We start from the raw sequence: 13,690 nt of genomic DNA on the forward strand, positions 1-13,690 counted from the left end.
ATAAGTTTATTATATCAGGGCTGCCATCAAGTGATTGCTCCATACTCGCACTCTACACATGGCAGAGTGATATAGGCAGTGTGATATAAGTTTTTTATATCAGGGCTGCCATCAAGTGATTGCTCCATAATCGCACTCTACACATGGCAGAGTGATATAGACAGTGTGATATAGGTTTATCATATCAGGGCTGCCATCAAGTGATTGCTCCATACTCGCACTCTACACATGGCAGAGTGATATAGGCAGTGTGATATAAGTTTATTATATCAGGGCTGCCATCAAGTGATTGCTCCATACTCGCACTCTACACATGGCAGAGTGATATAGACAGTGTGATATAGGTTTATTATATCAGGGCTGCCATCAAGTGATTGCTCCATACTCGCACTCTACACATGGCAGAGTGATATAGGCAGTGTGATATAAGTTTATTATATCAGGGCTGCCATCAAGTGATTGCTCCATACTCGCACTCTACACATGGCAGAGTGATATAGGCAGTGTGATATAAGTTTATTATATCAGGGCTGCCATCAAGTGATTGCTCCATACTCGCACTCTACACATGGCAGAGTGATATAGGCAGTGTGATATAGGTTTATCATATCAGGGCTGCCATCAAGTGATTGCTCCATACTCGCACTCTACACATGGCAGAGTGATATAGGCAGTGTGATATAAGTTTATTATATCAGGGCTGCCATCAAGTGATTTCTCCATACTCGCACTCTACACATGGCAGAGTGATATAGGCAGTGTGATATAAGTTTATTATATCAGGGCTACCATCAAGTGATTGCTCCATACTCGCACTCTACACATGCTGCGACGATATTGATTTGAAAGCCATTTGTATAAATATGATATCCTCAAGTGCTCCTCCTGTACATATGATACCCCAGTCAAGCCTGGCTAATTTGTGTGGCTGTTTACCTGGTGCATCTGCAAAAATCTGGCAGAAGAACAATATCCAGTGACAGTGTTCTATTGAAAGCATGTTGGTATTCATTTATTTCCTTGCTTGTGGCAGGATCGGGGAGCCTAGTGCTGGTCATGCCTAAGACCCAGGTTTTACCATGCGGTATAATATGTGAAGCACATTCTGGTTGACTCCTACAGTTAGTGAAGTGAAATGTTTTGTTTGTTTTTGTTGTTTAACGCCGCACTGAGCAATATTCCAGCTATAAGACAGCGGTCTGTAAATAATTGAGTCGGGACCAGACAATCCAGTGATTGACATCATGAGCATCGATTCACACAATTGGGATACGTTGACATGCATCAAACAAGTCAGCGAGCCTGACCACCCAATCCCATTAGTTGCCTCACACGACAAAATAGTCGGCTTTTAGTCGCACACAGCTCACAAATCAGGCGAAGCTGAGCAACATCGGTGTTGGAGGGAAGATGGATGGGCATCTTCCCGAAGCAAGAGAGTTAACTATAAAAGTCCAGTTTCCACCCTTGCCAAACTAGGCTGGTATTATGGAGTTACATTTGGGCTGGACTAACGAGTCTATGCATAGTCCAATATAAATCTCACAACAAAATCGAAATCCGGTTCGTAAACTGGCGTGCTGATTTCGGTCCATTGCTGGATTTGCAGATATTTTCCAAACCATTTCATGTTTTTAATCAAGGTGCTCACTTGATTTGATGCACTCCGCAATGTAAGACCCGTTTAATCACAATATAGATCTTGATTATCGATCAGATCGTCTTGACTGTATGCCACCATTTGTTTGAAACAAATGCAAGTGATGGAATCGGATTGGTCAATAGGAGGGGAGAAGGGACATAACTCATAATAACCACTGATGGCGCTTTGATCGAGCCCAGGAATTCCAGCCTAGTTTGGCAAGGGTGGAAACTGGACTTGTAAAGTCAGTTAACTCTCTTGCCTCCGGAAGATGATGGATGGGTGACTGTGGTCCAGGGTTTCGGTCCTGCCACACACTTCAGCCCATGGTACACATGGTGTCTCCTTTACGGCATGTGACTTTATTTGAAACAGGCATCTGCTCACCCAGTAGTAAATGGGTACCAGGTAGGATTAAATGTTAATGTCACTGTAAAACCAGATCCACAGGCACCTTGGGTAGCAGCATACTCCCCAGGGAGCTGAGAATGAAATTAGGTGAACACTAATTGGGGTAATAGTGCATCATAAATATGCACAGTAGTAGTAGTAGTAGTAGTAGTAGTAGTAGTAGTAGTAGTAGTAGTTGTAGCAGCAGCAGTAGTGAAGAACCGGGGTAGAATATGTCTTCAGCAACGCATGCTTGCCATTAAAGGCTACAATGCTTGTCGTAACTGGCGACTAACGGGATCAGGTGGTCGGGCTCACTTGCATGTTATCGTATTATCCCAGTTGCATCTAGATTGATGCTCATGGTATCAATCATTGGATTGTCTGGTCCACACTCAATTATTTACAGACATCCCTCATATAGCTGGAATATTGCTGGAGTGCGGAATTTAACAACAAACAGACAAAGTAGTAGTGAGTATTTGCAGTAGAAGTATCACAAAAGCCCAAAAGCAACACAAACCCATGTTATAGGGTAATTAAATGCAGCCTTACAAGCAAAGGTGAATTTTCAAAACAGTACCCTTAGCCTTATTAATTCTTAATTTTACAATCAACCTTTTTCTTTCTTCTGACATTAATCAAAACCAAGAAAAAGAATTTCTGAATATTTTCCAAGAATCATATTGCATCATAATGTTAAGGTCTCAACACAAGAAGAAAACGTCTCCCTAAAAACTAGCACACAAAGTAATTATTTTGATAGAGTCTTGATCCATACAAACGCCACCCAATTAACACCTTGGCTAACGCCTTTGTAGCTTCTTGCTGTGTGTACATCACTTCCTGTCGACTGCTGATGAGATGGCTGTCACTTTGTGTTGGAAACTAGCAATTAATTACAAGGATGTATGGACATGAGACCCAACAAACAGCCTTCAGTGGGACATTCTTTGATCCTGTGGCTGTTGATACACAAATATTTTCAACCTTGGAACACTTGAATGAAAGCACAGTTAGACAGGATACATTTCAGACTGATAACAATGATAACGTGAAAAAGATGGATGATGTCTGTGAAAATACAGAATCATTGCAAGCATGGCGCTTACATGAAACATGAAAAGGGATGCATATTTGTGAAGTTGTTTTTATCCTATAATTATCTCCTACAGATGAAAAGAATACACTGTGGTGTGATGACCCAACTATCCCATCTCCCATGATTTCCCTCGATAAATATTGTTGGTACCTCATCTGTAATACAATTATCCTGCATTCATCATGCTATCTGACTGACAACTATTTCTAACAACTTTAGATATTTTAGATAGTTTTAGATATTTATATCAATCATGACAGAGGATTGAAGTAATTTGTTGAGAATTTTAACTGAATATTTTGTTGAAGATAAATGCATTCTTTTAGGGAATCACAAATAATTTGTCTTAAATAAACTGTCAAGAAATATACACATAGCAGCCATTGTATTTCTGACCGGGATCTGAACGATGGTCTTGCTACTCCTAACATGGGTATCTTGTCCACATGCTGTACACGCTGTGACACATAAATCCAGATGATCACACCCCCATTAGGAAAGGCAATTTATGGTTGGACTCCCACTAAAATGATGAACATTTTGTCTTTGTGTGTGCATGCATGCATGTTGCTTAATGTCACACTCAGCAATAGTCTAGCTATAAAACAGCGGTCTGTTAATAATCCAGTGATTGACGTAATAAGCATCGGTCCATGAAATTGGGAATGATGAGGTGCAACACATCAAGTCAATAAGCCTGACCACCCGTTTTAGTCGCCTATTTATTACAAGAAGCATATCGTGCTGGGGAACTAAATTTTTACCCAGAATCCTCCCAGGGTGTTTGGTTACTGATGCACATAGGAACACGATATCTCTGCACACAGAGAGTCAGTCATCCATTATGTGTCATTAACATTGAAAATGTGCCTCATCTGCCACACCAAGGCATGCTTATCTCCGGATTGAACCTGTGAAGATCCAGGTCAGAATAGGCCTTCAGCAACCCATGATTGTCTCCCCTAGTGAATATCCAGGTTAGAATAGGCCTTCAGCAACCCATGATTGTCTCCCCTAGTGAAGATCCAGGTTAGAATAGGTCTTCAGCAACCCATGATTGTCTCCCCTAGTGAAGATCCAGGTCAGAATAGGCCTTCAGCAACCCATGATTGTCTCCCCTAGTGAATATCCAAGTTAGAATAGGCCTTCAGCAACCCATGATTGTCTCCCCTAGTGAAGATCCAGGTTAGAATAGGTCTTCAGCAACCCATGATTGTCTCCCCTAGTGAAGATCCAGGTTAGAATAGGTCTTCAGCAACCCATGATTGTCTCCCCTAGTGAAGATCCAGGTTAGAATAGGTCTTCAGCAACCCATGATTGTCTCCCCTAGTGAAGATCCAGGTTAGAATAGGTCTTCAGCAACCCATGATTGTCTCCCCTAGTGAATATCCAGGTTAGAATAGGTCTTCAGCAACCCATGATTGTCTCCCCTAGTGAAGATCCAGGTTAGAATAGGCCTTCAGCAACCCATGATTGTCTCCCCTAGTGAAGATCCAGGTTAGAATTGGCCTTCAGCAACCCATGCTTGTCTCCCCTAGTGAAGATCCAGGTTAGAATAGGCCTTCAGCAAACCCATGCTTGTCTCCCCTAGTGAAGATCCAGGTTAGAATATGCCTTCAGCAACCCATGATTGTCTCCCTTAGTGAAGATCCAGGTTAGAATAGGCCTTCAGCAACCCATGATTGTCTCGCCTAGTGAAGATCCAGGTTAGAATAGGCCTTCAGCAACCCATGATTGTCTCCCCTAGTGAAGATCCAGGTTAGAATAGGCCTTCAGCAACCAATGCTTGTCTCCCCTAGTGAAGATCCAGGTTAGAATTGGTCTTCAGCAACCCATGATTGTCTCCCCTAGTGAAGATCCAGGTTAGAATAGGCCTTCAGCAACCCATGATTGTCTCCCCAAGTGAAGATCCAGGTCAGAATAGGCCTTCAGCAACCCATGATTGTCTCCCCTAGTGAAGATCCAGGTCAGAATAGGCCTTCAGCAACCCATGATTGTCTCCCCTAGTGAAAATCCAGGTCAGAATAGGCCTTCAGCAATCCATGATTGTCTCCCCTAGTGAAGATCCAGGTCAGAATAGGTCTTCATTCAGCAACCCATGATTGTCTCCCTAGTGAAGATCCAGGTCAGAATAGGTCTTCAGCAACCAATGCTTGTCTCCCCTAGTGAAGAGTCAAGGCCAGAATACGTCTTAAGCAACCCATGATTGTCTCCCCTAGTGAAGATCCAGGTTAGAATAGGCCTTCAGCAACCCACGATTGTCTAGAGATACCACTGTGGCACCCTCTTTGCTTACGTAAGCATCAAAATGCATTTCTGACTTTATCCATGATTTTTCTCCAGATTTCCAGGAATAAGTGCACCTATCACTAGATACTGAACTTGCCAAAACATTTCCACATCACCTACTCACACTTTATTGAATATTTCAGCAGACAGTGTGGCTGTGCCCAGCCTGGGTGATCAGTTATGTTGTGTTAAATTTGATACATGGGTGAATATTACTGACAAGCTTTTCACCTGAGGTCCACCTTTGCTGGTACCTTACTCTCCAACCCCTCCCCCTTTGTCTACCTTCCCCTCCCCTTCCTCCATCTCCCCTTCTCTCTCCCCTCCCCACACATTTTCCTCAATCTCTTATCCTTTCCTTCATTATCTACCCTCCCTCCATTTCCCCTCCCCCTTCCTCAATTTTCCCGTTCCCATATTTCTATCTTCCCCTTCCCCAATCTCCCTTCCCTTTCTTCAAATCTCCCTTCCCTTTCCTCCATCTTCCCTCCCTTTCCACCACCTTCATTTCCTCAAAGTTTCCTCAATCTCCCCTTCCTTTTCTTCCTCAATCTCCATCACCTTCCTCAATCTCCCCTTCCCTTCCTTCATCTTTCTCTTCCCCTTTTCCTCAATCTCTTCTTCCCTTCCTCCATCTCCACTCCCCTTCCTTCATCTCCCCTCCCCTTCCTTCATCTCCCCTCCCCTTCCTCAATCTCCCCTCCCCTTATCTCCCCTCCCCTTCCCCAATCTCTCCTTCCCTTCTTTAACCTCCCTTCCTCATCTCTCCTTTCTTGCCTTAACATCCCTTCCTCAATCTCCCCTCCCCTTCCTCAATCTCCCCTCCCCTTTCCCAATCTTCCCTTCCTCAACCTCCCCTCCCCTTCCCCAATCTTCCCTTCCTCAATCTCTTCTTCCCTTCCTTCATCTCCCCTTCCCTTCCTCAGTCTCCCCTCCCCTTCCCCAATCTCTCCTTCCCTTCCCCAATCTCCCCTTCCCTTCCTTCATCTCCCCTCCCCTTCCCCAATCTCCCCTTCCCTTCCTCAACCTCCCCTCCCCTTCCCCAATCTCTCCTTCCCTTCCTTAACCTCCCTTCCTCATCTCTCCTTTCCTTCCTTAACTTCCCTTCCTCAATCTCCCCTCCGCTTCCTCAATCTCCCCTCCCCTTCCCCAATATCCCCTTCCCTTCCTCAATCTCCCCTTCCTTTCCTCAATCTCCCCTCCCCTTCCCCAATCTCCCCTTCCTTTCCTCAGTGTTCATCTCTTCCCCATCTTCTCCCCCCATCTCCAATGTCATAATAACAAGTTCAAGGCAAAGACATTAAATCACAAAATATCCCAAATATCAGGACCCCAGAACTATTTTAACTGCAACTTGCTTCCAGAATGTCCAATAACAGAGATTGCCATCTATATAGGCTCTCTCTTCCTTGGCTGTGCCTGCTTATAGAACTATAGAATAGATTGCAGGGGATAAACCAAACACATTACAAAGTTTGCCAAGATCAATTTGGCAATGGAAGAAAGCTTTATTACCCATGAATAGGAATTTACAGTTATTTATAATAACTACCTCCAGAAGTCACCGCTCATTATTTGACATTTGCTTATCAATCTTACGCAATCTTATTTACTCCTGAATGACCAACTTTTGGTCTTTTTAAACAACACAAATATGCAAATTTGAAAAACAGCAATCAATTTTTCTGTACTGATCTCCAGTTCAATAAAAGTGGTTGAGTATGTTCTTTAACGGAACATGGATGTTTGTGTTGCTAGGCAAAATATATCAAATCAAAATTCATACATGCCATAGCACTGAAGCTCACATTGATATTTAGTCAAATGTCAACAAAGACAGCCACATAACAAACAATGATGTCAGCACTGACATTTCAATGGTATGTACATGAATGCTGAGCACTCGCGGTGTCATCATTGGTGGGAACAGTCTGTGAAAAATGTGTTTACAGAGCCTAGGCTGAATTTGTGAGAATTAAGAGCATGGTCCAAAGTTCAAAAGTCAAATCGGTATTGGTATGAAAAAAATTGAAAAACGGACCACATATGTTGAGTCTCACTACTAACTACACCAATACCAAATTCTATTTCATTATGAACAAGAATGGCTAAGAATTGGCCATGGCTTCTATATGATGCACATGACTTGATAATTTACAAACCCCATCATTGTTTTTTTGTTTGTTGATTAACTCTGCACTCAGCAATATTCAAGCTATATGACAGCGGTCTGTAAATAATCAAGTCTGGACCAGACAATTCAGTGACTGACATCATGAACATCAATCTACGCAATTGGGATACGATGACATGCATCAACCAAGTCAGAGAGCTTGGCCACCCGATCACATTTGTTGCCTCCTACGGCAAGCACAGTCCCCTTTTACGGCAAACATGGGTTGCTGAAGATGTAATTCCTCCCCACATCTTTATGGGTCGCATCTAGCAGGTATTAAACTGTAATAATATAAAACCATCCAGTGGTTGATAGCATGAGCACCCATCCACACAGTCAGGGTACAATGACAGCAATTCACCCTGTCTCATGTCGTAATCACCTGGGCCCTGTGTCACCAAGCAATCGTGGGCTAAGATGATCAAAACTCCCATACTGTAACATAGACTTACAAAGTCATAGCATTAAAATCGCTTGGAATGGGGTACAGGGGCCCGTTCCATAAAGCAATCTTAGCGCTACGACTATCGTTAGCCGATGTTTAAGTATGCGAGTTAAAAGTGTCTTAACACTACTAATGAACTACAAACACTACTTTGAACGGGGCCCAGTTCCAAGTTGTAACCGATATAGAGAACTTAGGCCTGCTTTACCGTCCCAGAATCTCCAGGTTGGAACTCAAAGAAGTGCAACAATGTTAAGACATGGCCTACCTTGATACAGACACACAGTGAGAGAGGCAACGTGATGAAGACGACAAAATATGATAACGCTGTCAGGAGGATTCCACACGGTCCTTGGCTTTCTTCACTGTCTTCCGCTGAAACAACAGACACAGAAATATTGCACCTCAAATATTTTATATTTGTGATAACACTTTCTTTGTAACATAGAAACACTAGTAGTCAAGTAGTATGGATAGTACAGGATTCAAACCCATACTCTCAGAGTAAGGCACCTTATCACCAGCACACACTGACCTAACCCACTCAGCCACCCAGATTTGACCACTTAGTACAAGGCATTGTCTATCACCCTAAATATGATTTACTTTAACACCTTGTTGGGCGGTGGGGAAGCCTAGTTAAAACGGTTAAAACGTTCGCTCGTCACGCCGAAGACCACTTAGTACAAGGCATTGTCTATCACCCTAAATGTGATCTACTTTAACACCTTGTTGGGCGGTCGGGTAGCCTAGTGGTTAAAACGTTCGCTGGTCACGCCGAAGACCACTTAGTACAAGGCATTGTCTATCACCCTAAATATGATTTACTTTAACACCTTGTTGGGCGGTGGGGAAGCCTAGTGGTTAAAACGTTCGCTGGTCACGCCGAAGACCACTTAGTACAAGGCATTGTCTATCACCCTAAATATGATCTACTTTAACACCTTGTTGGGCAGTGGGGAAGCCTAGTGGTTAAAACGTTCGCTCGTCACGCCGAAAGACCCGGGTTGGATTCCACACATGGGTACAATGTGTGAAGCCCATTTCTGGTGTCTCCTGGTTTGATGTTGCTGGAATATTGCTAAAAGTGGCGTAAAACCATACTCACTTACTATAACACCTTGTTAATGGATATTCATTTCGAAAAACAACACAGATGGTCAAATAGAAACCATCTTATAATGATAAAAGTTTTATAAAGGTGATGTCCTCAAGGGCTGGGACGGCTAACTCGGGTACTCGGGTCAGGTGGTTCCTCAGTAGGACCCGGGTAACCACAGTACTACCTGGCCCCGTGGTTAGTCACGTGATATATAGTTTAATAGCTAAGACTGCATTTCACAAACTGTAAGACGTAATATAACAAACTGTAACACTGCATTTGACAAACAGTAACCATAGTAACCCAGCATTTGACAAACTGTAACAGTGCTTTGGACAAACTGTAACACTGTATTTGACAAAATGTAACCAGATTGATACTGCATTGGACAAACTGTAACAATGTATTGGGCAAACTGTAACCATGGTGACACTGCATTTGACAAAGTGTAACACTGTATTTGACAAACTGTAACCATTGTGACACTGCATTGGACAAACTGTTACACTGTATTTGACAAACTGTAACCATGGTGACACTGCATTGGACAAACTGTAACACTATTAAAAAAAACTGTAATAATGTAACCATGTAACTCAACAAACTGTAATGCTACATGTGACATTGTAATACTGTATTGCACAAATTGTAACACCACATGTGACGACCACCAATACTGCATTTGACAAGCTATGTAACTGAATCTTCAGCTCTAGTCCATCTGTTGAACAGTGTGACAATGCATAGATTCATATCTACCGGGATGTAACTGCCATATACACAACCCCCGCCCAGCACTCCACTGCCACATGGCCCATAGCCCTACAGAAACACATCGCTCACCTCATGAATAGAAATTGGATTGGGGACATATATCACCTAAATCTGATCGCAGGAAATACACGAGGCAGATCATTAATCAAAACTAATACTGATGAGACTCAGGATGGGAGAAACTGCTAGATTTGAATAAATATTTGGTTTAAGGAGGTACAAATTGCAGTGAACTTTTCAAGTATGCTCATTGCATGAAATTGAACTTGGTATTAGAGTGCGCTCAACCACCACTCTGCCCTACGACAAGATGAGGTATCTCAGAAGTCCCTTCTATTACCTTGGAAGGGACCCGTGAAGATTCCGGGGTAGAATAGGTCTTCAGCAACCCATGCTTGCCGTAAAAGGCGACTATGATTGTCGTAAAAGGCGACTAATGGAATCGGGTGGTCAGGCTCGCTGACTTGGTTGAAGCATGTCATCGGTCCCAATTGCGTGGATCGATGTTCATGATGTCAATCACTGGATTGTCTGGTTCAGACTCGATTATTTACAGACCGCCGTCATATAGCTGTAATATTGCTGAGTGCGGCGTTAAACAACAAACAAACAAAAACTTTGGAAGGCAAAGTATCCAAAAACTAAGGGAGTGAATCTTGTTTAAAACCAATATTCCTGCTATATTTCAATGGCCTGTAAACATGGTAAATCGAGAAATGAGCAAAACTTCCAGAAAGTTCATGAGACAGAGGATATGAATTGCCACTGTTTTCTCACAGGTGACTTCAATTAGTGAACTAAAAATAAACGCCTGTTGCTTTACCCTTAAAACATGTTGAATGAATCTTGGACAATTATTTAATTCTCACAATCAATCATACTGATTAACACAAAATACACACTTTTGTATAAAATGGAAATGCTTGCATACTATATCTGCCATCGATGCCATTAAGCTGTGGCATGAGATTTCCATACTGACACCGAATCAGAGTACAATGTATCCATGATGGTATGTCAAGGGATGCACATTCAGGGTGGCATATATAGCTTCTCTACTCAGGAGATACCTAGGCACTGTTTTCTGCTAATGTGTTGCACAAGTTTCTTAATGCATATTTGCCTTACCCTGTCTGGGTTAACCATGTTAACCATATAACTGTCAAACCTTTTGGCACGAAAGTCCTAATTTTTCGATTGATGAGCCACAAATTTGAAATGAATTACATGCAAACTGGTTTTGCTTTCCTAGATGGACCAACAACTTACAGAACATTATTCAGTCCCCATCACAGTTAGCAGTAGCAAAATTTTAAAAAATATTTTTTTGTAATTAACTTAAGTTTTATCAATAAAATATTAAACACTGTTCTATTATGTATTCCTCTGTATACGTCTAAGGCAGATTTTCACAGTGCATGTGATATTTCCATCTAAAGTCTGAATTCCGTTTCTTTCCCAACTACAATAATTCCTGGTGAAAACTATCAGAAGTTTTAAAGCTTTTAGGGGGGCACGGGTGGCCCAGTCATCTAAGGCCCCGCGATTCGCTGTGCAGAGTTGCGTCCCTTGGGCACGCCAGAAACCTATGATTGTGGGTTCGAATCATGGTTCGCCCTGATTATGTTTCTAGGTTTGTCAGCACCATACCCGTGCTCATGGGTTTCACCAAAGTGGTAAACGTCTGAGACCTGCATCACTTCAGGCTTTCCTCCCACATTAAGCTGACACGCCGCGACATAACTAGAATACTGTTAAAAGCGGCGTTAAACCCAACTCACTCACTTTACAGCTTTTTGTCATCTTTCAACCACATGCCATTTTCAACATGCATAAAATAAACCATCCATTTCAACAGCCTTTTCTGTATTGCTAACAACAGCTTCATTGTGATGACTCAGCGCTCAACATCAGCTATGTATTTCCATAAAATACACAAAATGAATCACTATTACTCAATTAAATTTGAGTTGCATCCGTATACATAACACTCAAACTCATGAACTCTAATCTACTGCTGTGAATAAAGCACAAGCAAGGTGGTACACATATTACTAATCACGCTGTTGTGAGATGATGTGATGCTGTTTGACGCTTAGGCTGCACATGACCATGCAGATACAAATTAGAAGTCACCAAAAACAGCATTAAAGCAGAAATATTTTTAAAAAGTCAGCTCATTGGCGTAAAAATACCCAATATGGCTATGGGCCATGTGACTATCCAAGGGAATGAAGGTATATTGAATAAACAAAACCACATCAATACCCAATATGAGTCATCACTTGTGAGTAAGTATTCAATGGCTGAAATAGTTATCTGAGCCCTCATGACTGTAACCAATATGAACAAGACCATCCTTGGTCCAGGAACTGTGAATTTTAAGGCACAAAGAACCAGTTAATACAATATCCCCCTCGGAGATTCAAAGACCGAGACCATATTTCCCTCAGGTTTAGTTTCAGTTGTATCAAGATATATTATAGCTAAAATGGATAGAATTATCATTAAACCGCGCGCATGTTATCAGAAATGAGCGGGCCACTGTAACTTGATAATGCCCCATATTGCTTGACGACGGGCCATTATAAGGCCCGTTGTTAGGTGACGTATGGGGATAGGGAAAGGTGACGTAAGTTGAATAGTGACGTCATCAGGTTTGTTCTATGACGTTTCGATATTTGTAAAAGTAGGTCAGTGACATTCGTGTTGATTGCAGAAAATGTTTCAGAACCGAAATTGTTGTTTCTTTTTATTTGATAACAAATTCCATTCATTTTAGCTATAATAACGGTAACGCTATTTTTCAGGGCATTATCATTTGCAGAAGCCCTCGGTCTTTTCAACTGCCCTCCTTCATCGGGCAGTTAATGGAACACCTCGGGCTTCTGCAAATGATAATGCCCTGAAAAATAGCGTTACCCTTATAGTGACAGACCCATTAGCAGCATGTGAAAACAAGGATCAATCAGCCCAAATGGTTTCAAAAGCCATTACAAACTATCAAAGCAAAAACTAAAAAAATATGTTTTTGGACACTCAGATACAGATCAAATCCTACTTCCTGTGACTAGCATGTCCAAAGCCATGTTCCATGGCCTACAGACTTCTCTAACATTGTTTCAGCATAACCATGGCAACAAATGTATCCACGATGATCCATTATTTACAAATATGATGAAACAATCACTTATTCCCCACAACCCACGTATCATGCCTTGTGATAACTTAACATACAAAAACAAGGGTAGATTTTTTAGATTTATTTACCGGTACAGTAGAACATGGATATAATGAACTGGTGGGACGGGAGAAATCAATCCGTTTGTTCACTCTATCCGTGTTTGTTATAACCGTGTTCTACTGGATATGAAAATTCATGGTCGGAAGGTGGGAAAGATTTAAACACACACAAGAATATTTAATATTTAAATGTTGTCATGTGTGCAAGTTTCAGTCAAGGTTGCAGTCAAGAATATGTAAAATGTGTTCGTAGTGAAGACTTAAGTTTGCATTCCAGCATTTTTGTCAGAATAAAACAACACTATTTACTTTTTACTTCCTACTGTCTTAAGGGTCAGCAGTCCACAAACCAATTCTTAGAGTGAGTGAGTGAGTATGATTTTACGCCGCTTTTAGCAATATTTCAGCAAAAACACGGCCGGGGACACGAGAAATGGGCTTCACACATTTTACCAATATGGGGAATCGAACCCAGGTCTTCAGCGTGACGAGTGAACACTTTAACCACTAGGCTACCCCACCGCCCC

At 42.0% G+C, this 13,690-nt stretch overlaps 1 protein-coding gene across 2 annotated transcripts in view; it reads right to left on the reverse strand.

The window, feature by feature from the left end:
• LOC139459797 (band 7 protein AGAP004871-like) overlaps positions 1 to 13,690 on the reverse strand; it is a 120,568-nt gene that overhangs the window by 46,372 nt on the left and 60,506 nt on the right. For both annotated transcript variants that reach the window (XM_071241467.1, XM_071241468.1), the window contains exon 2: positions 8,313 to 8,419. In XM_071241467.1, coding sequence (XP_071097568.1) covers positions 8,313 to 8,419 — 107 coding nt within the window. The remainder of the gene's footprint in view (positions 1 to 8,312; positions 8,420 to 13,690) is intronic.

The sequence above is a fragment of the Haliotis cracherodii genome, unplaced genomic scaffold, assembly GCF_022045235.1.
Source record: "Haliotis cracherodii isolate W230 unplaced genomic scaffold, xgHalCrac1.p SCAF_13, whole genome shotgun sequence".
Classification (NCBI taxonomy): Eukaryota; Metazoa; Mollusca; class Gastropoda; order Lepetellida; family Haliotidae; genus Haliotis; species Haliotis cracherodii.